This window comes from Zophobas morio, unplaced genomic scaffold, assembly GCF_036711695.1.
Source record: "Zophobas morio isolate AGI-343-1 ecotype UQ-CSIRO unplaced genomic scaffold, CSIRO_AGI_Zmor_V1 ptg000021l, whole genome shotgun sequence".
Classification (NCBI taxonomy): domain Eukaryota; kingdom Metazoa; phylum Arthropoda; class Insecta; order Coleoptera; family Tenebrionidae; genus Zophobas; species Zophobas morio.
This window is the reverse complement of record NW_026972126.1, coordinates 28220198-28240804: the sequence shown is the minus strand read 5'-3', so window position 1 is coordinate 28240804 and position 20607 is coordinate 28220198. Positions and strand designations below refer to the sequence as shown.

The 20607-nt window shown below is 43.4% G+C and overlaps 9 protein-coding genes across 13 annotated transcripts; 5 read left to right on the top strand and 4 right to left on the bottom strand.

Moving 5' to 3' along the window:
• Positions 1 to 4: 4 nt before the first annotated feature.
• Positions 5 to 1601, bottom strand: LOC135131887 (facilitated trehalose transporter Tret1-like). The gene is made up of 2 exons (XM_064059738.1): positions 1495 to 1601; positions 5 to 1441 (listed from the first exon to the last, which is right to left on the bottom strand). The coding sequence occupies exons 1-2, from the start codon at positions 1553 to 1555 to the stop codon at positions 96 to 98; spliced, it is 1407 nt and encodes a 468-aa protein (XP_063915808.1). The 5' UTR covers positions 1556 to 1601; the 3' UTR covers positions 5 to 95.
• Positions 1602 to 1679: 78 nt separating this feature from the next.
• On the top strand, positions 1680 to 3202 carry LOC135131888 (POC1 centriolar protein homolog A). 2 transcript variants are annotated; one of them, XM_064059739.1, is made up of 4 exons: positions 1680 to 1830; positions 1970 to 2439; positions 2491 to 2701; positions 2760 to 3202. In XM_064059739.1, the coding sequence occupies exons 2-4, from the start codon at positions 2083 to 2085 to the stop codon at positions 3107 to 3109; spliced, it is 918 nt and encodes a 305-aa protein (XP_063915809.1). In that variant the 5' UTR covers positions 1680 to 1830; positions 1970 to 2082; the 3' UTR covers positions 3110 to 3202. The 2 variants fall into 2 exon arrangements, with proteins under 2 accessions (XP_063915809.1, XP_063915810.1); XM_064059740.1 differs by lacking the exon at positions 1680 to 1830 and having other exon boundaries at positions 1932 to 2005; positions 2055 to 2439.
• Positions 3203 to 3228: 26 nt separating this feature from the next.
• On the bottom strand, positions 3229 to 6961 carry LOC135131881 (uncharacterized). Of its 2 annotated transcripts, XM_064059732.1 has the most exons (7): positions 6740 to 6961; positions 6440 to 6643; positions 5472 to 6388; positions 4522 to 5417; positions 4317 to 4466; positions 4158 to 4258; positions 3231 to 3448 (listed from the first exon to the last, which is right to left on the bottom strand). In XM_064059732.1, the coding sequence occupies exons 1-7, from the start codon at positions 6755 to 6757 to the stop codon at positions 3443 to 3445; spliced, it is 2292 nt and encodes a 763-aa protein (XP_063915802.1). In that variant the 5' UTR covers positions 6758 to 6961; the 3' UTR covers positions 3231 to 3442. The 2 variants fall into 2 exon arrangements, with proteins under 2 accessions (XP_063915801.1, XP_063915802.1); XM_064059731.1 differs by having other exon boundaries at positions 3229 to 4258.
• A 47-nt stretch (positions 6962 to 7008) lies between these two features.
• Positions 7009 to 13584, top strand: LOC135131880 (titin-like). 3 transcript variants are annotated; one of them, XM_064059730.1, is made up of 11 exons: positions 7009 to 7327; positions 7379 to 7718; positions 7772 to 7906; positions 7961 to 8201; positions 8252 to 8356; positions 8435 to 8578; positions 8817 to 10594; positions 10700 to 12216; positions 12270 to 12572; positions 12621 to 12769; positions 12819 to 13584. In XM_064059730.1, exons 2-11 carry the CDS (start codon positions 7394 to 7396, stop codon positions 13360 to 13362), a joined length of 5241 nt encoding a protein of 1746 aa, XP_063915800.1. In that variant the 5' UTR covers positions 7009 to 7327; positions 7379 to 7393; the 3' UTR covers positions 13363 to 13584. The 3 variants fall into 3 exon arrangements, with proteins under 3 accessions (XP_063915800.1, XP_063915799.1, XP_063915798.1); XM_064059729.1 differs by having other exon boundaries at positions 8817 to 12216; positions 12819 to 13255; positions 13304 to 13584; XM_064059728.1 differs by having other exon boundaries at positions 8817 to 12216.
• A 46-nt stretch (positions 13585 to 13630) lies between these two features.
• Positions 13631 to 14236, top strand: LOC135131891 (centrosomal protein 20-like). Its single transcript, XM_064059743.1, has 3 exons — positions 13631 to 13750; positions 13802 to 14005; positions 14056 to 14236. The coding sequence occupies exons 1-3, from the start codon at positions 13717 to 13719 to the stop codon at positions 14196 to 14198; spliced, it is 381 nt and encodes a 126-aa protein (XP_063915813.1). The 5' UTR covers positions 13631 to 13716; the 3' UTR covers positions 14199 to 14236.
• LOC135131889 (E3 SUMO-protein ligase NSE2-like) lies at positions 14190 to 14989 on the bottom strand. Its single transcript, XM_064059741.1, has one exon. It carries the CDS (start codon positions 14939 to 14941, stop codon positions 14237 to 14239), a length of 705 nt encoding a protein of 234 aa, XP_063915811.1. The 5' UTR covers positions 14942 to 14989; the 3' UTR covers positions 14190 to 14236.
• Positions 14990 to 15053: 64 nt separating this feature from the next.
• LOC135131886 (tRNA (guanine(26)-N(2))-dimethyltransferase) lies at positions 15054 to 17168 on the top strand. Its single transcript, XM_064059737.1, has 7 exons — positions 15054 to 15356; positions 15401 to 15664; positions 15712 to 15937; positions 15987 to 16135; positions 16184 to 16552; positions 16601 to 16906; positions 16962 to 17168. The coding sequence occupies exons 1-7, from the start codon at positions 15241 to 15243 to the stop codon at positions 17062 to 17064; spliced, it is 1533 nt and encodes a 510-aa protein (XP_063915807.1). The 5' UTR covers positions 15054 to 15240; the 3' UTR covers positions 17065 to 17168.
• On the bottom strand, positions 17056 to 17932 carry LOC135131890 (thymidylate kinase-like). Its single transcript, XM_064059742.1, has 2 exons — positions 17522 to 17932; positions 17056 to 17474 (listed from the first exon to the last, which is right to left on the bottom strand). The coding sequence occupies exons 1-2, from the start codon at positions 17853 to 17855 to the stop codon at positions 17158 to 17160; spliced, it is 651 nt and encodes a 216-aa protein (XP_063915812.1). The 5' UTR covers positions 17856 to 17932; the 3' UTR covers positions 17056 to 17157.
• Positions 17933 to 18125: 193 nt separating this feature from the next.
• On the top strand, positions 18126 to 20584 carry LOC135132895 (DNA fragmentation factor subunit beta). The gene is made up of 4 exons (XM_064061111.1): positions 18126 to 18242; positions 18304 to 18538; positions 18587 to 19019; positions 19194 to 20584. The coding sequence occupies exons 1-4, from the start codon at positions 18145 to 18147 to the stop codon at positions 19757 to 19759; spliced, it is 1332 nt and encodes a 443-aa protein (XP_063917181.1). The 5' UTR covers positions 18126 to 18144; the 3' UTR covers positions 19760 to 20584.
• Positions 20585 to 20607: the final 23 nt, after the last annotated feature.

Sequence of the window (20607 nt, the reverse complement as noted above, 5' to 3'; positions counted from 1 at the left end):
TGTGGGTCTGCATCTATGGAGTTGATACAAATAGAACGGCTGTGACATGAACATTGATTAGGGATGAGAGAGTTTTGAGAAAATTTGCATATCTTTTATTTGTTCACACATGTTCTTTTTTCTTTGCCGTTGCCCCCGTTCAAATAAAATTGTATCTCCTCCAAACTCTTCCCCTTCGTTTCGGGTACAAATTTCACGATCAGTACCAATCCAACAATACAGCAGGCCCCGAAAGCCCAAAATGGCACAAACATCCCAAACTCGTCATTCGTAATCTGGAAAAATTTCGACGCTATAGCCCCCATACTAACAGAAAAACTGTCAGCAATACCTGCCGCCACAGTTTTGACATTTGTGGGAAATAACTCACTGATTACAGTCACAGTGGCAAATCCGAGCCCTACACTAAACAAAATATTATATGCAACCAGAGACGTAATAGGCACCCACCCCCAACTCTCAGTAAAGTGTGGAATTTCGAAATTCTTCAAATAAAAATAAGTGCCTAGAATCAACACGGAAAGCGAACAACCAAGTGTCGATAAAATGAACAAAGGACGCTTGCCGCACCTGTCCACCACAAAAGTAGCGACAAGTGTGACTACTAACTCCACAGCGCAGTAGATAATTACTGACATTTCTGAGCTAAAATTGCTTCCAGCTTCTTCAAAAATCATAGTTGTGTAGAATAGACATGGGTTTTTCCCGCTGAACTTATTAGTAACGCATACTATAACAAAAATGAAGCAGGCTCTTCTATTTCCACGCACTGTAAATAAGTCCGTAATCTTCCCCTTATTTTCCTCTTGTCGTTCCACCGCGGTACACAACTCTTCCATTTCTTCATCCACATCCCCCCTCCCTGTCAGAATCTTCAAACTCTCCCGCGCGTTTTCAAATTTCTTCTTCTTGATGTAGTAATACGGGGACTCCGGCATCCACACAAACGTCAAAAAGTGGATAACGGGAACAAAAGCACAAATCAACGACGACGTGAAGATTGAGTACGTTTGGCCTATTATGTTGATGAAAAGAGTCCCCGCGATTCCGGCTATCGCCACCATCGAAGTCAAAAAGCCTCTGATTTGAGGATCCGAAATTTCTCCTATATACATTGGGAGGACTGTGTATAAAGCTCCTTCTGTGGCGCCAATTATGAAACGTAAGACTGAAAGAAGGAGGATGGAAGGGGCAAAAGCCATTCCTATGAAAGATAAGAGAATGATGGGGGCCATAAGTAAACTTGTATTCTTGCGGCCGACGACGTCACCCAAAATGGCGGCGATGAAAGCACCCACTGGAGCGCCCACTAGTGGCATGATGGCGCACCACGAGCCGGCGTCGCTAGTGGTGGGGATGGGGGACGTGGGGGCTAAGAGTTGTGGGAGATAGGGGGACGTCCATCCTAAATTAATACCAGAGGTGATGACAGAAAATGTCCCTAGAATATAATAAAATTAAAAAGTACGAAAGAGTAAAAGTTTGTGGTTTTACCGGAGAAAGTGGCCAAGTATTGGAATAGTCTCCCTTGATTTTTAATGAATGGGATATACATTTTGAGCGATGGACTACCAAAACATGACTATCGTCTGTGAATTTGACATGTGTACGTTATATAACGAAATTATCTCGAGACGATAACAATTTAAATATTTACTTTTTGGCTTTGTTGTTTTAGAAATCACACAATATAGATTTAGTCACGTTCAGTTTAATGCCGAATGTATTTTTGCACCTTTTTCAAATATTGAAAACAATGCTGATAACAAATGAGCGCACGATAAATCTCTTGTGACGTAAAATATAATGAATGTATAAACATAAACACACGTAAGTACGATGGAATTTGATATGAAAATAATGGCAATAGTAAAAGCAAATTATTATTATTATTTAGTTTGTCTGTATTTGTTTAGCTTGTCTTAAAAAAACGTCAAATCTAGTTTTATTGCATTGGTCATGTTCTTAGGTTGGCACTCAAAAACCCACCAATCTACATAACCTCGTAATTTGAATTCGAATTTCAACGGCCTTTTTGACAAAAGTCATTTAAGTTTCTCATTCATCGATTTCAACAACACAATGTCTGAATCCGACCTAACCACCGAAAACCTGGTGTTAAAACTCAACCTCAAAGGCCACAAGAAACCCATCACAGGAATTTCCTTCGACCCAGATGGGAGACAGTTCGCCAGCAGCAGCGAAGACAAATCCATAATGATATGGAACATGCGAGAAAACGTGCGCAGCTACAGCTTCGTGGGACACTCAGATATTGTTACAGCGATCGAATACTCACCCAACGGAAAACTCCTGGCCACTTCTTCGCAAGACCAGACTGTACGGATATGGGTGCCCACTTTAGTGGGCACGAGTACGGAATTTAGGGCCCACGCTGCCGCGATTCGTACCGTAACGTTTTCACCAGGCAGCGACAAAGTAAACGAATTTGGCCAAAAATTGTCACTATAATAAACTTTGTGGTTGCAGATATTGACAGGGTCGAACGATAAATCGATCAAATTGTGGAACGTGGGGCACAAACAATTTTTAACGTCGTTCGTGGGCCACAACAATTGGGTGCGGAGGGTCCAGTTTTCGACCAACGGGGAAACGGTGGTGTCGTGCTCGGACGATCAAACTGTGAGGGTTTGGGATGTTAGGAGTGGACAATGTGTGCACGTTTTCAGGGTTTCAAAAGGTGCTTGAATTTTTTTTTTTAGTTTTTGTCAAGATTTTTATTTTGTTTTGGTTTTCAGGGAGTCCCACTGGTTTGTCTTTGCATAAAAGTGGGTCTGTGGTGGCTGTTTCCATGGACTCGGGGTCTGTTAGACTTTATGATATTAAGGCTAAAAAGTTGCAACAACACTACGTTTTGCATGATAGTACGACTAGTGTTTGTTGGCACCCAACTGCCAATTATTTACTGACTGCTGGTAAAGATGGTAAAGTGATTGTGGTGGATGTGATGGAAGGGCGGCCGTTGTATACATTACAGGGGCATAATGGGGCGGTTACGTACGTACAATTTAATACAGACGGTGAATATTTTGCCTCAGGTGGCATAGACCAACACATAATGGTGTGGAAAGCCAATTTAGTAAAATAGGTATATAAGTATTTATTAAAACACGTTTTGTACTCTATTAATTATTTATAAATAAAGCATCTGTACATTAACAATATATACAAAATATATACATTTATTGGTTATTAAAAAATCCACAAAATATTGAAAAAGCAATTAAAAAAATTGTACCTATATGAAGATAAATGTTTTAATTACAACTGCAGCATATACTAGCAAACAATAAAGTGACTTTTACAACTTAATTTAATTAATGTATGACATTAATATACAGTCTCCGAGTGTCACTAACGGCACATCCAGAATTCATAGGACTCCATCATGGGTTGACTTTTGAGGCGTAGTTGGTGTTGTTTAAACCTATATTGTTACAAACATATTTCCAATAAGTATTTTTTCATGTTCATTTTTTTATGTATCATTTTTTTCTTGTCTTTTCTTTTTTTTCATTTTTTTTTTCACAAAATGATACAAATTAATTACAAAATTTCCTCACTTTACAAAAATGACACATCGCAAACGAAATTAAAATGTGTAATTTTTGTATTATAAAAAATTTTACAATGCTGGAGTTGCGGGACTCATCTATTGGGATATGACTTAGGATTAGGACTAGGGAGTTACAACATCTACATGGTTGGTATGCACTTTTTAAACCTTACAAATACAAATTAAAAATTGCATACTATACATAAATAACTAAATTAGATACAAGTCTTATAAAATATCACAGATTCGTTATAATACAATTTTAAGAAAAAGCCGTTTTTCTCGATATAATATCCTGTAACACAGCCAGATTAAATGGAACAAGGAGAAAAATGAAATACAGAAAAAAATTTACAACACATGCAACCTAGTAATCATAATCGACAGGAAATCCCGATCGAATCTATTCTCGAACGATGGTAAAGCAAAAGCGAAAAATGTTAGTGCACCGTGAGAGATTCGTAATTGCCGGATAACAGAGAGTAGAATAAAAATCAACTATTTGAACTATCGAATCGAACAATAATTTTAACAAACTAAAAATAATAATGATAAGAAATGACGCAACAAAACACAATACCTGCTCCTGACTTCCTTTGTTCTTGTGCTTCCTCGACTTCTTCCCGAAAACCTCCGGATTGTTCGCCGCCCCCAGTCTCAAGTGAATCGGTAACTTTCCCTCTAAACACGAAACGAACAATCAAAGAAAAAATCTCGAACGAAACAACGCGCCAAATACCTGCATTTTCATCTTTATTTTTCGATTTTTTCGCTTTGCGGAAACCCACCCCTTGGAGGGCGTTCTGGAGGAGCCTCGACGGAACCACGTCCGGTAGGGGATGCTTTTGGCGCTCGGCGCGTTTTCGACTAAGTTGCGCCCTCAAATCACCTTGAAGAGAAAAAAAAATCAGCCACGCCCACTCCTTTAAAACACTCCTCCTTACCTTCCGATATATTCGAATTTGCCACCTCTTCCGCACCCTCAGGCGCCGTCTCGGGCTCGACTTCCTCTCCCTCCTTCTTCGCCACTTCAACTTTCCTTCCGCTCTTCTCCTCCCCACTCTTCACCGGCTCCGCCCTTTCGTACTTCGCCGGATTCCGGATCTTGATCTCGATCTTCCTATCACTGGCGAATCCGATTGGTTGCTTCACCTTTTCGGTTTTTTTCGGCGCCTTGCTCACCGCTGCTTTCTTCACGGGACTCTTCACCGGAGTTCTGCTCCTGAAATTCTTCCTCCTTTCGTTCCTCCTCCCGATCTTCTTCTCCTCCACCCTCAAATCGTTCTTCACTTCGGTCTTCACCCCGTTTATCAGTTTCGTAAACGACAACACCGGAACCTTCTGGTTACTCTCTTGTTTCGTTTTGAATCTTCCTTCGTTGTCGCTGTCTGATTCTTCGTCCGAAAACAACGCGTTGTGATCTAGGAGGATCGCATCGTCGCCGTCGTCCCCTTCCAGTAGCGCCTCTTCGTCGATGTCTTCGTCGTCTTCTTCTTCGATCTGTTCTTCGATTGGTGCTTCTTCCTTCTGCGGTTCAGCCTCTTCTGAATCTTCTTGTTTCTTTAACCGGATCACACCTTCAGTCATCACGATTTCGTTGCGTTCGAATTTCTTCCGGCGAGCTTCTAGAATCGGGTCCAACACTTCTTTCTTTTCTTCGTTTTTCTTAGTTTTATCGTCTTCGGGCTCAGTCTTAGTGGGGGGTTTGACGCCGAGGCGGTCGTGGATTGGTGGCTTTTTGGGGGAGTTCGTGCGAGGTGGGAGGACCTTACGTATGGGGGAGGTGCTTAACGAACGCCGCTTGGGAGACTTGGATAACCGTTGAGGAGACAACGACGACCTGTAATATTCATTAAAATGACTCTAAGTAAAATGAACCCGATCGCAAAAATACCTTTTTGGAGTCTTCGACCGTCGAAACCTTGCTGGTGACGGACTCCTCGAATACGACCTCCGCTTCCTCTTCTCCACGATAGCTCTGTTCTCCATCACGAAAGCGGCACTCCTCGGAGACAGCGGCGCCAACGTGATGTTACTAATAGAGAGCGGCGACAGCGGCCTTTCGTAAACAGGCGGAGCCACATGCATGGGGGGTAACTGCGGGGGCGGCGCCTCGAAAAGCACCGGCGGGGGAGCATACACCCCGTTATCGAATCCAATTGGGTTAAAAGGCCCGAACGTCTGCACCGGAGGCGGGGCGAACGCCACGACCGGCGGTTGCATCATCTCGGGGGGAGGAACCTGATGGTGGACGACCGGAGGCCCGAAACTTTGCACGTTGTGACGACGAGGAGGCTTCTGCCACTTGCGCTGGCGGAAATTGTGAGGCGCCTTTTTGGGGAGTTCCGGGTCTGGTTTGAGATTTTCTTTCAGAACCGGGAGAGGTTTAAGTTCTGGGGGTTTTTCAGGGCTGGCGGGGGCAGTGTTGGTTTCGCTGACTTTTCGCTTTTTCTTGGGTACGTGCTTGGGCTTGTCTTCTGGTTTTGTGCTGACTCCTTGGATTTCGTTCTCGAGCTCGGCCATGAGGGCTTCGAGGCTGCTGGACCGCTTCAAGTCGGTTTTTTCTTCGGGTTCTGATTTAGAGAGTTCGTCTTCGGAGTCTGACCCGGAATCGTCAGAGTTGTCGTACCTATCGAATTTGCTCGTTAGTGTGTCGGGTTTTTCGGGGCTTTTCTCGACCTTGCAGTATCGGTCTTGGGGGAGGACGAGTTTCGGGACGTCGTCCGATTTGTGTTCGAGGGGGCTGTTGGTCTCTGTGATCATGGGGACCGCGATTAAGTTAGAGTTGCGATTCCAGCCATTGAATTGACCCTGAAATCGAGAGTGAGGTTAACAATTCGGGATTTTTATAAAATAAGTTACGTTTCTGGGTATGCGTCCTTGTGGCGATCTGGGAAACTTCCCGCGTTTCAGCTTTCCTCTCGGTGACCCATTAAAGTAATACATTTTTTCTTTGGCACCAAAATGAACTACTGCTTGTGCCTCATTGGTTGCTTTTCTTTTTAGCGACTGTAAAGCTGCTAAGCGTAAAGCTTCTAAATCTTCATCTTCTTCTGGGCAAGACAACTGGAACAAAAGAGCGTTGTGACAATGCTACCAAAGTAAATAAAAACAAAACAGGGAGGAACAGTAACGAAAAGAAAACGTAAACAACGATTTTACCTTAGTGTTGTCTTCCATTTTATGATTTTTTTCGCGATTTATTGATTGGAATCAAAACATAAATACTTTAACAATATGGCGCTGTCAATTTCACTGCCACAGGGGGAGTGCGACTTCGTAGGGTTGGTAGCGTAAATGTCACCGAGATGTTTCACATTTTTTATAAACAACAAAACAAATTTAAACATTTGCAGAGAACACCACCACTTACTATCGCACACGATGCTAATTAATGACTGAAACGGGACGAGCGTCCGACAAAAATCACGAATTAAGTAATTAGGTGCCAACTTGACACAACCAAAATCCCTAGGTATCGATTGTGGTAGACGAGCAATGTGTTGTCAAATAGGAATTAGTAATAACAAATAGCAATTTTCTAATTATGTATTATATTTAAAACGATTTGCTTTATTATTATTGCTAGGTTTAACGACCAGTGCCGTTTTCACCAAATTTGCCGGACCGTGTATGTTACTATCAGCGGAAAATGGCCTGATGTTACCTCACTTTTAGCGAAATTTATTTATTTATACAATTATCCTTATTTTAGTCGAATGGAAACGCACCTCCAAACATGAAATACCGGTAAGTCCACCCTCGTTGTTGTACCGCTTCTCTGATAAAAACTTCTTCCAGTTGTTAATTTTGTGAATGAAAATGGAGGCTGAACCTCTCATACTCCCAGACAATACAATAATAGATCCAACCCAACCACCTCCAAGCTTCAATTTCCCCAAACCCGACTTCACCGAGATCGTCCAAGACCACTCTGACCCCCCAAGTGACAAAACTGAACCGGCACTCCTCAAACCGACATTCAAGAGTGCCCTTCAAGCCAAAAAACGCCTCCAGGCCTTCTCATCCGCCCGGCCGGGATCTCTACCCTCGTCGCCCAAAAAACTCAAACCAAGCATCAGCAGTGAGGAGAAAAGCGACGATGGGACGCCGCCCACCGCGAAAAAACCATTCAAAAAGGGTAAGTCACCAATTTATCCTACCGCCATTACTAGACCCCCTCCCGCATTAAAGGCTCAACCCATGACGACAAAGCCAAGGCCGTAATCGAAGAAATTGAAGAAATGAAACGCGAAGAGATGGCCTTTCTGGAGCTCCAGAGGCAGGTCTTGAAAAGATCGCGTTCCAGATCCAGATCTAGATCTCCAGGTGAGGTTAAGCTCCCGCGCGCCCTCTTGCGGAGATTTCACGAGTCGCTTGCAGATAGAGGTCGGTTCAAAAAAGTGGAGAAGAAGTCGCGCAATTATCGGCGGCGCTCGCCGAGCCCCAAAAAGCGAGACAGCCCCAGAAAACAGCGGGAGAGCCCGAAAAAGCCGCGCGAGAGCCCCAAAGTCGCGAAAAAAGTGAAAAAGTACCCGAAAAACTGGCGCGAGTTTGTCGAATTCAACGCGACGTTTGACATAAACAGCGAACTTGACATGCCGCCGCCCACTGGGAATAACGAGTAAATATTGGTAAAATGGCGCTTTTTCCGATTTTCATTTTTTTGTTTAGGTTGTTCAAGCAAATGCTTTTTGAATCTCCCTCGCTCCCTATAGTCCCGTTCAAAATGAAGACCGTGAACAGGGAGGACAAGGTCGTCCCGTTTGAATACATAAGGTAGTGTTATATACGGGGTGTCTTCGAAAAGGACATCATGTGACGTGGAATGGCTTCTAACCTTGTTTTTTTTTTAAGATATACTCGAGCAAAACCTGTAATACCCCATAGCGTGAATTTTGGTGCAATAAAAGAGAGCTGCATGACGAAGAGGACGCTTTTAGATGCCCTGCCCAAGGACAGTGTCACCAACATTGAAAATTTATACTCAAAATCGATGAGGTAAGATTTATTTATTCTAAAAATACTGAAAACCGTGTATCTCATTTTTCGATGTTGGCAATAAATAGTTTAGATTTGACGTAGCCATGTCAAATATGACATTGGATGAATTTGGCCTTGAAATATTTTCTCACTAAGCCACAATCACACTGTCGAAATTTGATCTTTGTCGCATTATTAAGAATTATCACTACCAGAATCTTTTTGTTTTGCAAAATTTGTTAATTTTTCTTGTTAGGTTCGTAAGTGAGGAAGACGACCCTAAAGTAAGAAAAACCAAAATTTGGTACCCAAAAGCATGGAAAGAGGGAGACGATGAATGTAAGATTTTTGAAAAGTCCGTAGGTTTATCGTTTCTTCAAAGTTATACGGGTGAAGAAGAAGAGAACGATTTTAATGAAGAAGAAGTTGTTCCAAGCGCGAAACCAGAACCGGAAGAAAAAGTAGAAATGACTATTCAAGACGAGGAGAAACGTGACAAAGAGAAAATAATCGAAAAGGAAAAAGAACAAACCACCGAAAAGGAAGAACACGATGTTAAGAAGAAGAAAAAAAAAGGGAAGAAAACTGAGGACGAATCTGAAGAAAAGCCAGACAATGCAGACAAAAAGAAAAAGAAGAAACACAAAGACAAGAAGAAAAACACGGACGAAAACTCAGCTGAAAATGTTACGAAAAAGAAAAAACGAAAAAAAGATAAATTGAAAAAGAAAGAGAAACCGGTGAAGGATAAGAAACTCAAGCGGAGGAAGTCGAAAGAGAAGAAGAAAAAAGATAAAGATAAAGAAAAAGCTCCAGGTGAGAAATCTATAGAGAAGCTAAGTAAAGAGCAGGTGATTGAAGAATTGAAAGAAATTGAAGAAAAATTAGCCCAGAAACGGCAAGACAAAGCCAAGAAAACCGAAAAAGAAGAAAAAGGTCGGAAGCGCAAACACTCGGATCGAGAGGAAGATGCGAAGCGGACAAAGCACGAAAAACCGCGAAGAACGAGCGATGAAAACGACGAAGCAAAAGTGGAACACGCGTTAAAAAGAAAACTAGAAAAGGCGAAGAAGACGGAAACGACTGATGATGCAAAAAAGTCAGAAAAGGTAGAGAAGGAAAAATCCGACAAGCACGAAGAACACGTGAAAAAAAACGAAAGAAAATCTCGTCATTCGGACGAAGTTAAACTGGTTCGTAAGAGAAAATCGCGGTGGTCGGAACCCGACGATGAGCTCCCGTATTTTATGGATTTGAAAATAATCGAAGAAATATCGAAGGACGAGCCGCCGATAATTTACGACAAACCGAAGAAACCCGAAAGTGATACTGAAAATGTCAAAGAAGTTAAGGAAACGACGCCGGATACCGACGAGTACCACTCACATTGGGAAAGCGAAGAAGATATTTCTTCTACAGTGCCGCGGCACGCTTTGAAGATGAACAGGTCGTGGGAGAGCGATGAAGAATTGTTTGAAAGAAGCCACAACCGGAGCAAAAAACCTGCAGAGTCTTACGACCTCGAGATTCCTCTGAACATTACAAACTTTTCGCGGAGATCTTCAAATTGGGAGGAGAAGCCGCTGTCGGTGGTACAAGAACTGAAACTGTTGGAGGAAGAACGAAAATCGTTGAGTGAAGAAAGAAGAAAGCTCGAACTTGAAAAGCAGAAAATTATGAAACTGCAAGAGGAAGCCAAGCTTGATCTTCTTACAGACAAGAAACCGGTTGTCGAAGAGATTAAAGAAACGGTTCGGTTACGATCGTCGACTCCGGAAGAAATCGTCAAAGTGAAGAAAGAGAAGTGTGAAGTGAACGATTTTAGTATCGACAGTCTCAACAACAGTCTGCTGAGTAACGTCAGCTCGACTGAGTCGAACTTTCCGATCGCCGCTCTGGAAAATGAGTACGAAGAGTTTATTAAAGCCGTGAGTTCGGAGTCTTCGGTTTCCGTTTCTTCGAAGAAGAAACCCGAACGGAGGAATTCTAGTTCGAGCTCGTGGAGTTCGGACAGCGACCACAAAAAAAGAAAACGTAAGTCTAAACTGAAAAAGAAGAAGAAAAAGAGGAAAGCTCGCGAGTGTGAGGGGCTCTTGGTAGGAAAAGGCAACAACATTTTTAACGAGTTTGATATTCCAGTTCCTAGTGACCTGCCCATCGAAGTGGTTCCCACGCCTGTGCCAGTACCATCGCCCATTGTCCCCATCGAACAAATCCTCCCCCTCACCGCCCCCAATCTTCTCCTAAACACCATCGTCGACTTAAGCGAAAAGCCGATAATGGAAGAACCAAAACCCGAAAATGGATTAGACCTTAAGAAACCGTTTGTGTTCTCCTCAATAGTCCTGCCCATTAAAAAGACACCCTTGGTCGACAATTCAAACCTCAAACTCGCCGACGACGATTCCGACAGCGTCGACTTCACCGACAAATTCGTCAAAAAACCCGAACCTAAAGAAACCCCTCTCGAAGAAGCAAAAGAAAACGAAGAACCTAAAGAAGTCGAGAAAGAAGAACCCGAAGACGCGAAAAAAGAAGAAATCGAAACCCAGCCCCCACATGACGCCAAACCTCTCCTCGCCGAAATACCCATCCCGGAAGAAGCAAAACCCAAACCAGTAGCAGTCGCCCCGCCCCCGCAACCCGTCCCCCAACCCATCGAAGACATCCAAAACGTGCCCCTCCCTCCCGAAAAACCCACACCCAAAGCCCCGCCTCTTTCCGAAATCAGACCCCCCAGCGACACGAAAATCCGAAGGTCGCGTTCGCGCTCGTTCTCCCCACCACGCAAACTAAAAGAGAAGAGGCGGAGTCGCTCGCGCAGCCCGAAACGTCGCAGTCCCATCCGCCGGCGCGATTCGCCTCCACGCCGTCGCCATTCGTCGCCGCGTCGCAGATCTCCGCCCAGGAGGCGTGGCTCTCCGTGGAGGCGTTCCCCGTCGCCGAAGCGGCGTTCCCCGTCTCCCAAAAGACGGTCTCCTTCTCCCAAACGACGCTCTTTGTCGCCCAAGCGCCGTTCTCTGTCGCCCAAACGGCGCTCGCCGTCACCGAGGAGACGGTCGCCGCCGCGACGTCGCAGGCGGAGCCCGTCTCTCTCACCGCTGCGTTCCAGGCGAAAGAGAACGCCCTCTCCGCGACGGAGGGCGTCACCGTTGAATTCGCCGCTCGACGGGTTTAAGAGGAGCGTCGCTGATTCGACGATCAGCGACGACATGCTGCCGCAGCACACGCCCGAGGACTACAACGATTCGCCGAATGCGTACGGGGGCGGGGCTAAGTATTATGATAGGAAGGGGCTGTGCAAGAAGATGTCGCTGTCGCCGCAGATGTCGCCGAAGAGGATTCCGTTGGACGATAGGATCAATCAGGTGTTGGGGTTGGAGAAGAACGAGCCGCCACCGCTGCCGCCCCCGAAACCTCAGGAGACGTACGCGAATTATGGGTATGGTGGTGGTTATGGAGGGCAGTATCAGTATGCTCAGTACGGGCCGCAGAAGAGTGATTACGGGCCGCCGCCGTTCGGGACGATGATGTACACTCAGCCGCCCCCACCCATCGTCAAACCGGTACCCACACCCACGAAGGTGGTTCAAGTGGGGAATATTTTGCAAGTGGTTCCGACTGAGGAAATTCCGCCGCCCCCGGTGGTGGAAAAGGTGAGTTAATTTTTTTTTTTTTTTTGATTCGTTGATGACGTGAGGATTTTCAGACAACTGAGAGGAGCCAGAAGATAGTACAAGTGGGAAATATGCTCCAAATCGTACCTGCCGTCATCGCGTCGCCGATTAAAGTGCCGCCCCCGGAACAGCCACCTGTCGCTAAACCGGTGCCGCCCCCAGAGAAACAATCAGCTGAGGCCATAATGAAACAGAAGATAGCCGAGAGGAAAGCGGAGAGGGAGAAACGCCGCCAGGAGCGCGAGAGGCGGCGCAAAGAAAAAGAAAAGAAGCGTAAAGAGCGAGAAAAAAGAAAACAAATGAAGCTTAAAATAAAAACGGAAAATATGATCAAGGTAAGACGAAATCATGCCACGCCCATTTTTTTGTAAACGCCTTTTCAGAGAGCCATTCAGATCGAAACGGAGGCGTTGGCTAACGACGAAGTCGAGGAGGAGGGAGAAAGCGCCGAGCTACCCGTCCAATGGCCGCCCGTTCCGGTCATCGTCTCAGCCACGCCCAATTGCAGGAGCATCCTCTCGCAAGGCGGCAGGTCAGTATTACCCCTCCAGTCGCCCCACCATACTGACTCTTTTTCTTAGTAAACAAAGGAAAAGCGTCCAATTCGCGGATGGGGTGCGGCCAGGCGAAGGCACCTCCCCTTCGGGAGGGGAGGAACTATCGTCTCCGCCCCCTCGCAAACTCCCCAAAGAGAAGCGGTACAAAAAGATCAAAATACCTAAGAAGAGCAAGAAGAAGAAGGTGAGAGTGAAGGTGGTGAAGAAAGCGCCGGTGGAGGAAGAGGAGGACGACGACGAGGAGGATAATTTACCGCCGCCGTCGCCGCCTCCGGGTTCGCCGCCGCCTCACATCTTCCCGTCGAGGGTCAAAACGCACACAATCAATAACGTGCACCAGTATGTGGGGAATATTATACAAAGTACGGCGCCGGGGTTCCCGTTCAGGTCCCCGATGCCGCCGATGGTGATGAACAGGCATCAGCCGCCTCCTGGGTACATGCCGGGGGCGTTTCCGACAGGTAACTTCGACGACTTTCATAGGTTTAATGTTGAACCGAGTGTTTTAGATGTCGGTGGACTTTCACATTCACATCCCACGTATCAGGGGGTTTCGTCTCATCATTAAAACGAATTGTTGAAGGGTGTTCTTTGTAAAGTGGTTCACATTGTTTTTTTTTTTAATTATTTTATTTTACATTGTGTATATAAGCAGTGATTTTTTTTTTATATTTATAGTTTCTCGATAGACGTAGATTTCGATGTATCGGTAGACTGTTTATAATTTAAGTGAATACATTTATTTGAAGACAGAATGTTGGAAATAAAATATTTTTCAATATTTTATTGACATTTGTGTTTATGTTGGTTGCTATGCGTAACGAAGTTGACGCTGTGGTTGCTAAGCGACCTGTACAATACAAACAAGTGTGAGAAATTGAACTCGTCAGTTTTATTTTTGCTTTTATGAGTTTTTTTGGGGATGGCGGAGCCGACTCAGCTTGATTTATTTGAAGGTAGTGTTTTTTGAGTTTTATTTTCGTCGTTAATACTTTGGGTTTCATTAGCGGTGAAAGAGTCTTTGCATAAAGATGGTCGACTGGACAAGTTTAAAGCAGAACTACGATCTGCAGTTATGTCAATTTTGAACAAAAACGCGTCGGCCGAAGAGCCCCCAAAAGTTCCTGAAGAAACGAAATTTATTAACGAGCTGATTAGGGAATATTTGAACTGGAATGGGTACATGTACACCGAGCAAATATTAGCTGCTGGTCGAAAAATTATATTCTTGTGGTTATGATATTTTAACAGTCGTTTTCAGAGTGTGGACAAAACATGGAACGTTTAAACCGCGACGTCTTAACCACAAAATTAGGAGTTATGGATGATTCACGAACTGCTAAAATACCTCTGTTATACTACATAGTAACAGCTTTCCAAAATCAAGACAATGAAGAATCTTAAATATGTTTATTACAAATAATACAAAAATATAAATTTAATTAATCATTTTCACTATCAACTGACCCTTGAGAACTATTCTGATTGGCTTGACTCAGGTAGTTATTGATTTTATTTTGTGTTTCCTTATCAGGCACTAACTCCCTCACACTAATGTTCTTATTGCTACAACCTATATAAGGACACTTTGCTTTATTCTTCATTGACTTTATATACTGCAGAATAAATTTGTATTCATACACATGTCCACACTTCCTGTTCTTATAAGGATCTCTAATCACTTTTTTACTTATAGGGTCCACGGGTGGGGTAAACACATTTGAATAAAATATCGAGTCATTCATTTCTTCATATTCCACCGGTTCTTCACTTTGGCTTGCTTGAACTTCCTCCACATCATGATCAGTGATCCCTTGAAACACTTCCTTCCAAATTTTGTGCTGCGAATAGTTACCACAAAAACTCTCCTGCTTCTGTGCTAACTTATCCTTGTACAAATCATCCACATCGACGTTCGGGTCGGCAGACTCTTCCGCAAAATAATCAACAACTTCCTGACAAGCTTCGGAGGTCTTCGAGGCAGTGAAATCGATGAGACAGTACTCTTTGACAATTTCTTCCAATTCGTTAACTTCAGCAGACTTCTCCTCGCCCTCTAAATGTGTGTCTATTAGTTCTTTCCACGTTTTTAGAGAATTTATGCAGTCGGAAAGCAAATTTGCTTGATGTTCTAGTTGGGACGTCATTTTCAAAACACGCAGAGATAACAACACAAGTGTCAACTGTCATCTGTCAAGGGTTGCCAACCGAAACGCGCGATTTCAAGTCTAAATCCATTTTAAATCTAATAACATTAAGAAAAATCGATGATTAAACACGCATATTCAGACACACTGTCTGTTCTATAATTCAAGTATCGTATAAAAAATGTAAAATTGTTGGAAAATCGAAAAACATATTATTCAGTGCCAACCCAAGAATATCAAAACCACCAATCCGATCAACGTGTTGCACTAACCTCACTTTCAAGCAAAACATAAACACGATGGATTCAAACGAAGAAAACCCCGCAAGCCAAGAAATCAGTGAAGGTTTGGCCAAAATTAAAACCTCCGGAAGCGTTTTCTACAATCCCGTTCAAGAATTCAACCGTGATTTGAGGTTAGGTTGTGGCCCCACATTTTCCAATTCTCACGATTTTACAGTATTATAGTTTTGAACACCTTTGCGAAACAACTATCGCAGTCTGAGACACCGCTGAACCCCGGAGTCAAACACGAAAACGGCATTTCAATCCTGGAAGCCCTGTCAGCTACCGGTTTGCGCAGCATTCGATACGCTAAAGAAGTCAAAGGCGTGAAAGAAATCATCGCTAATGATATTTCAAGTAAAGCCGTGGAAGATATTAGACGCAATGTTTGTGACAACGGGGTCAACGATTTGGTTGTACCCAGCCATGATGACGCAACGTATTTGTTTGATTTCTAAAAAAAAATTTTCTAAGGATAATTTTTAGGATGTTGATGTATAAATGTCGCAAGGAGCGTCGCTTTGACGTTATCGATTTAGACCCGTACGGGTGTCCGTCTATTTTTCTAGATGCTGCAGTGCAGACAATTAAAGAAGGGGGGTTATTGTTGGTTACGGCCACTGATATGGCCGTTCTGGCAGGTAATTCACCTGAGACGTGTTATAGTAAATATGGTGCTATTTCCTTACGGATGAAAGCGTGTCATGAAATGGTTGTTGCTTGTAAATGATGATTCTTGTTAATGGTGTGTGGTTTTTTAGGCTTTGAGAATTTTATTGCAATGCATTGAGTCCCACGCTAATCGATATGGCCGCTATATCGTACCTTTATTGTCACTGTCGGCTGATTTTTATATCAGAGTATTTGTACGAGTGTTCACGAGCGCTAAAACGTGTAAACAGACCTTGAGGTGTGTCGTGTGACATTTAAAAAGAAAATGTTTCAATTTTTGTTTTAGTAAATTGTCGATGGTTTATCATTGTACAGGGTGTGGCAGTTTTCAGTTGCAACCTCTAGGAACTATGAGAATAAACGAGAAAAATCGACAGATGAAATACGGGTTGCCTACCAACCCCCCAGGTGGTAGTTGTGAACATTGTAACCATCCGTATCATCTTGGGGGCCCCATTTGGAACGCCCCAATCCACTCGTCTGACTTTTTAAACAACTTACAAACCGAAGTGTCTGAAAATTTCGCCACTTTTAAACGTATACAGGGTGTTTTAAGTGTTATTAGTGAAGAGTTGATAGATGTACCTCTGTATTATACTTTGGAACAGCTTAGTGGGACTTTACATGTGGAGACTCCATCTATGGTCGCCGTTAGGTATTTTGTTCCTTGAAATTATTCCTGTTGGTAATTTGAGTTTTCCAGATCGGCGATTTTAAATTCTGGTTATAGAGTTTCATACACGCATATGAATAAAACCTCTATTAAAACAGACGCTCCTGGGAGACTACTTTGGGATATTATGAGGACGTGGGAATCCCAGCATCCAGTAAATCAAAAACGATTGGTGGAAAACAGTCCCGGAACGAATATCCTGGCGAAAAAAATCGAATTTGGAGTTTCTTTTGAATACCATAGTGAAGCGAGTCCAGAATCCAAAAAGCTAGGTTTTTTGAGGTTTCAGCAGAATCCAATGCCCAATTGGGGGCCTGGGACTAGAGCCACAGCAATGTATTCACTATTTTATTTATTTTTTTTAATATAAAAAATACATTGACGTTTTCAGGGTAGGTGACAACAAATTGGAAAAACGGAAAAAGAATCAAGGGAAACGGAAGAGGGAACAAAGCGATGATAATGAAAACTCCGAAGACAACAAAAATTGCTAAAAAATTGTAATTCTAAAGTCTTTGGAATGACTCCTGTGACAATTAATTAAATATTATAGCCATTTAAATAGCTGCATAAAAATAAAACTCGTTTTAGGACTGCTGTTTAAAGTTTAAAATTTCTATTGGTTTATGTCCCACCTCACTCACTTTTTTCATTACTTTTTCCAGCAAAAGCTGATGAACATCATCTACACCACCATCAGCTTCCACCACATCCCAGTCCTCTTGTTCCTCGCTCATTTTCATAAACATGTTTGCCACCTTTTCTTGAGTTTCTTTATTCTCGTAACGTTCGTCGCCGTAATTCGGCCTCTTTGATATTTCCTTTTCACTTAAAATCAGCAGGAGGACCAAATCTGGTTTCAACAGTCCTTTTTCCGGTTCCTGACACCAATGGACGTTCATATCTGAAATTTTGCATTGTTACAACCACCCACACATTTTAAACGCTCACTTTTTTTAACTGAAGAATACACAACTCCAGAAAATGAGTATCTGTCAACAATCAAAGTGACTCCTTGTTTGAGTAACCGTTCCATTTCTTCCTTTTTCTCCCACCGATTGGCACAAAACATGAGATGAATCGCTTCATCGCACAAGTTGCTCTTCTGCTTCAAATAGCTGTCGATAATTGTCCCAATGCCTGTTGTTCTGTCCGGAAAGGTTATTAAATTGGCGTTCACATTTCGGGTTTTTAAAGATTCTACGAGTTTCTTACATTGGGTGGACTTTCCAGATCTGTCTACACCTTCGACTACTATTAAAGCCCCGCGTTTTAAACCGTTCATAATTGCAGAATTTTGGGAATTTTGTAAAAAAGCAGCAACTGCCAGTGATTATCATTCAAAAGTGACATTTACGTTAGTCACGTGGTTAAAGTCCCTAATTTGGGGAATTTAATTTTGTTGTTAGAACAATTAATTTTTTTAATGTGGACTGAACATTTTAATTAATCAATAATAATGTAGACGTTATTAACGGTAATGGGTATTTATGGTAAATAAATGAACAATTGTACGTCTCATTTTGGATATTTTCCAAAATTTAGTGATTTCGGTCGCAAGGTTGGTGCACCTGATGAATCTTTGTTTGCGCTTTGTTTTCCTTGTTCGGTTATCTCGTAACCGCACGTTTTCGTTAATAAATCTTCCGCAAGGCCTAGTCGACTATATTAGGTAAAAATAATCGAATTTTGTAAAAAAATGAGGTTATGTACGCGTCATGTCTTTATTGCAGCGTGCGGAATCCTTTGTTTACCCCATTTCACGCGTTTTCGGCCACGATCGCGTCTAAAGAGGTCACCCGTCATGCGCACCGCCGCCCCCGGAACGGGAAGTGGGAAAGGGAAATTGACACTGACATTGGCCTAGTTGCTTTAATTTTTTTAAGTTGCCTGCATTTAAGTGCAGCCTGCAACCAGGAAAACCTCAGTCGAGCCCGAGACGTCGAGCTGGTTGCATACCGCGCCGAGGTACGCACTAATCAATGAAATTTCTTCCCTCACATTTTCTGCTTCCAGATGACTTCGACCAAAGGTTTTAAAGTAACCGACGCCGATCGAAAATCGCGCGTGGGAATCGCAGCCAAGACCCTCGACGACCTAAAACGAAAAACGATCGAAAAATTCAAGCTCAAGCAATCCCCCGACGAGATTTTTTTCCAGACGCAAGACGGCACTCTGGTGGAGAACGACGAGTATTTCCAGACCTTGCACGCACAGACGCTCCTCGTGTGGGTGAAGAAAGGCGAGACCGCCTTGACCGACGCGGAGATGCTGTACAAGACGATTCGAGAAGTCAACGACGAGTACCTGACGGCCGGCGAAAAAGTGCAAGAGTTCTTCACCGAGAAGATGAAGAGCAAGGTGTTCAAGCTCGCGGAGGTGTTGCGTGGGATCGACGGCGACAAGGCCAAACACAGTCTCAAGTGTGATCACCCGGAGTGGTTTGAAGGTGAGTCCATTCCAAATACGTCACATCATGACTTTCATGTGAACCAATCAAGAACGCGCGTGGCGCGTTTTTGGTTGCCGTCATGTAACCCAACCGGGAGCTCGGCCCGCCTCCGGGGCGTGGCCAGCGCCTGGTCCTCCCCGCCGCACACATTACAATGTTACGCTCATCCAGGCCTTGACACCAATGCAAAAACCAAAGAGGACTATATGTTTAGGAGGGCGCAGGACCGGATTCGAACCTATTACTACAAAAGCCGAGAAGAACTGTTGAAGGACGCCTCGATTCCGAAGCAGCGCCTAAACGACCTCGTCTTGGAACTCCACAACAGGCTAAAATTGTCCAAATTCAACGGGTGTTATTTCGATCGGAGCGATAAGAAGAGTTTGTGCGATAAAGGGGGGGAGTTTACGTGTCAGGGGCGGTGGGACAAAGAGGTGTGTTTGTACAGTCCTAAGCACAAGATTAATCCGTACGCGAGCAGGGAGGGGCGGATCGTGTTTCAGACGTGGAATTTAGACCATGTGGTGGAGCGGTCTAGGTCGGTGCTGCCCGAAGTGGGTAGGGCGCTCAAAGAGGCGGAGCGCACCATCACGAAGGGCGGGGGCGAGGCGGCGCTGGACGTCAAAGCTATATATAGTGATCTTTTTACCGTGGGTAACTTAAAGTTCGTGCACATTGTGTGCCACGACAAGGGCGCCCATAGTAAGAAAAAGGCAGGTCCGTATTTGCTCTATTGAGAGGAGGAGGAGTAAGCACTGCAGACGCTTACTCATCGACGCAAACATTGATTCCTACACGTTTGACCTCAAATCGAATCCCGTATTAGCAAAGTTATTTTTTTAAATAGAGGGAAATACGGATCACTACTTAGAAAATATACATATATATACATACCACGATAAGTACTGTAGTTATTAAGTATTGTATATTTACGGACCCATTGGCAGAAAATGTGTAGATTTAGGACCGTTAGCTGACCTAACGCTTCGTATTATCAAAGAGTTAGTTACCTAGATTGTATATTTGGTCGTTTTAGTTGCTACTATTTTAGTCTTTCCGTATTGATTGTCGAAGACTGATGTTTTAAAAAATTGAAGAGCTTATACACTCACTGAACTGAACTCGGGCGTGTCGTAAAGTCTTTATTTTTCTAAATATATCACAGAGGAGAGTAGGGTAACGCGGTAGCGTAGTTTTCCGTTGGTTAATTCCAAAATGCTTCATCAAGTTACAATGTGATTACGCTATACAATAAAAAAATAACAATATATGAAGTAGTGGCTTTAGCAGTAGAGGGTAGAAGTTGTGCTTCAGATGCAATAATAAGTAGACGGGGATTGTTGGTTGGTTGCTATTAATAAAGTCAAACAAGGCTGTGCCGGGATCGCTCAAATCCCCTTGTAGTAGTACTATTATTATTATAGGAGTAGGTAGTCGTATACTAGTATACTACCATATCAACTATTATGAAAATAATAATCACGACTGACTGTTGACTGCCATATTGTCTCCCTTCACGTCGTAACCTATGTATAAGTTGCGAAATAAATGTTTACGACACACACCCCATGTATTATTCATCCCC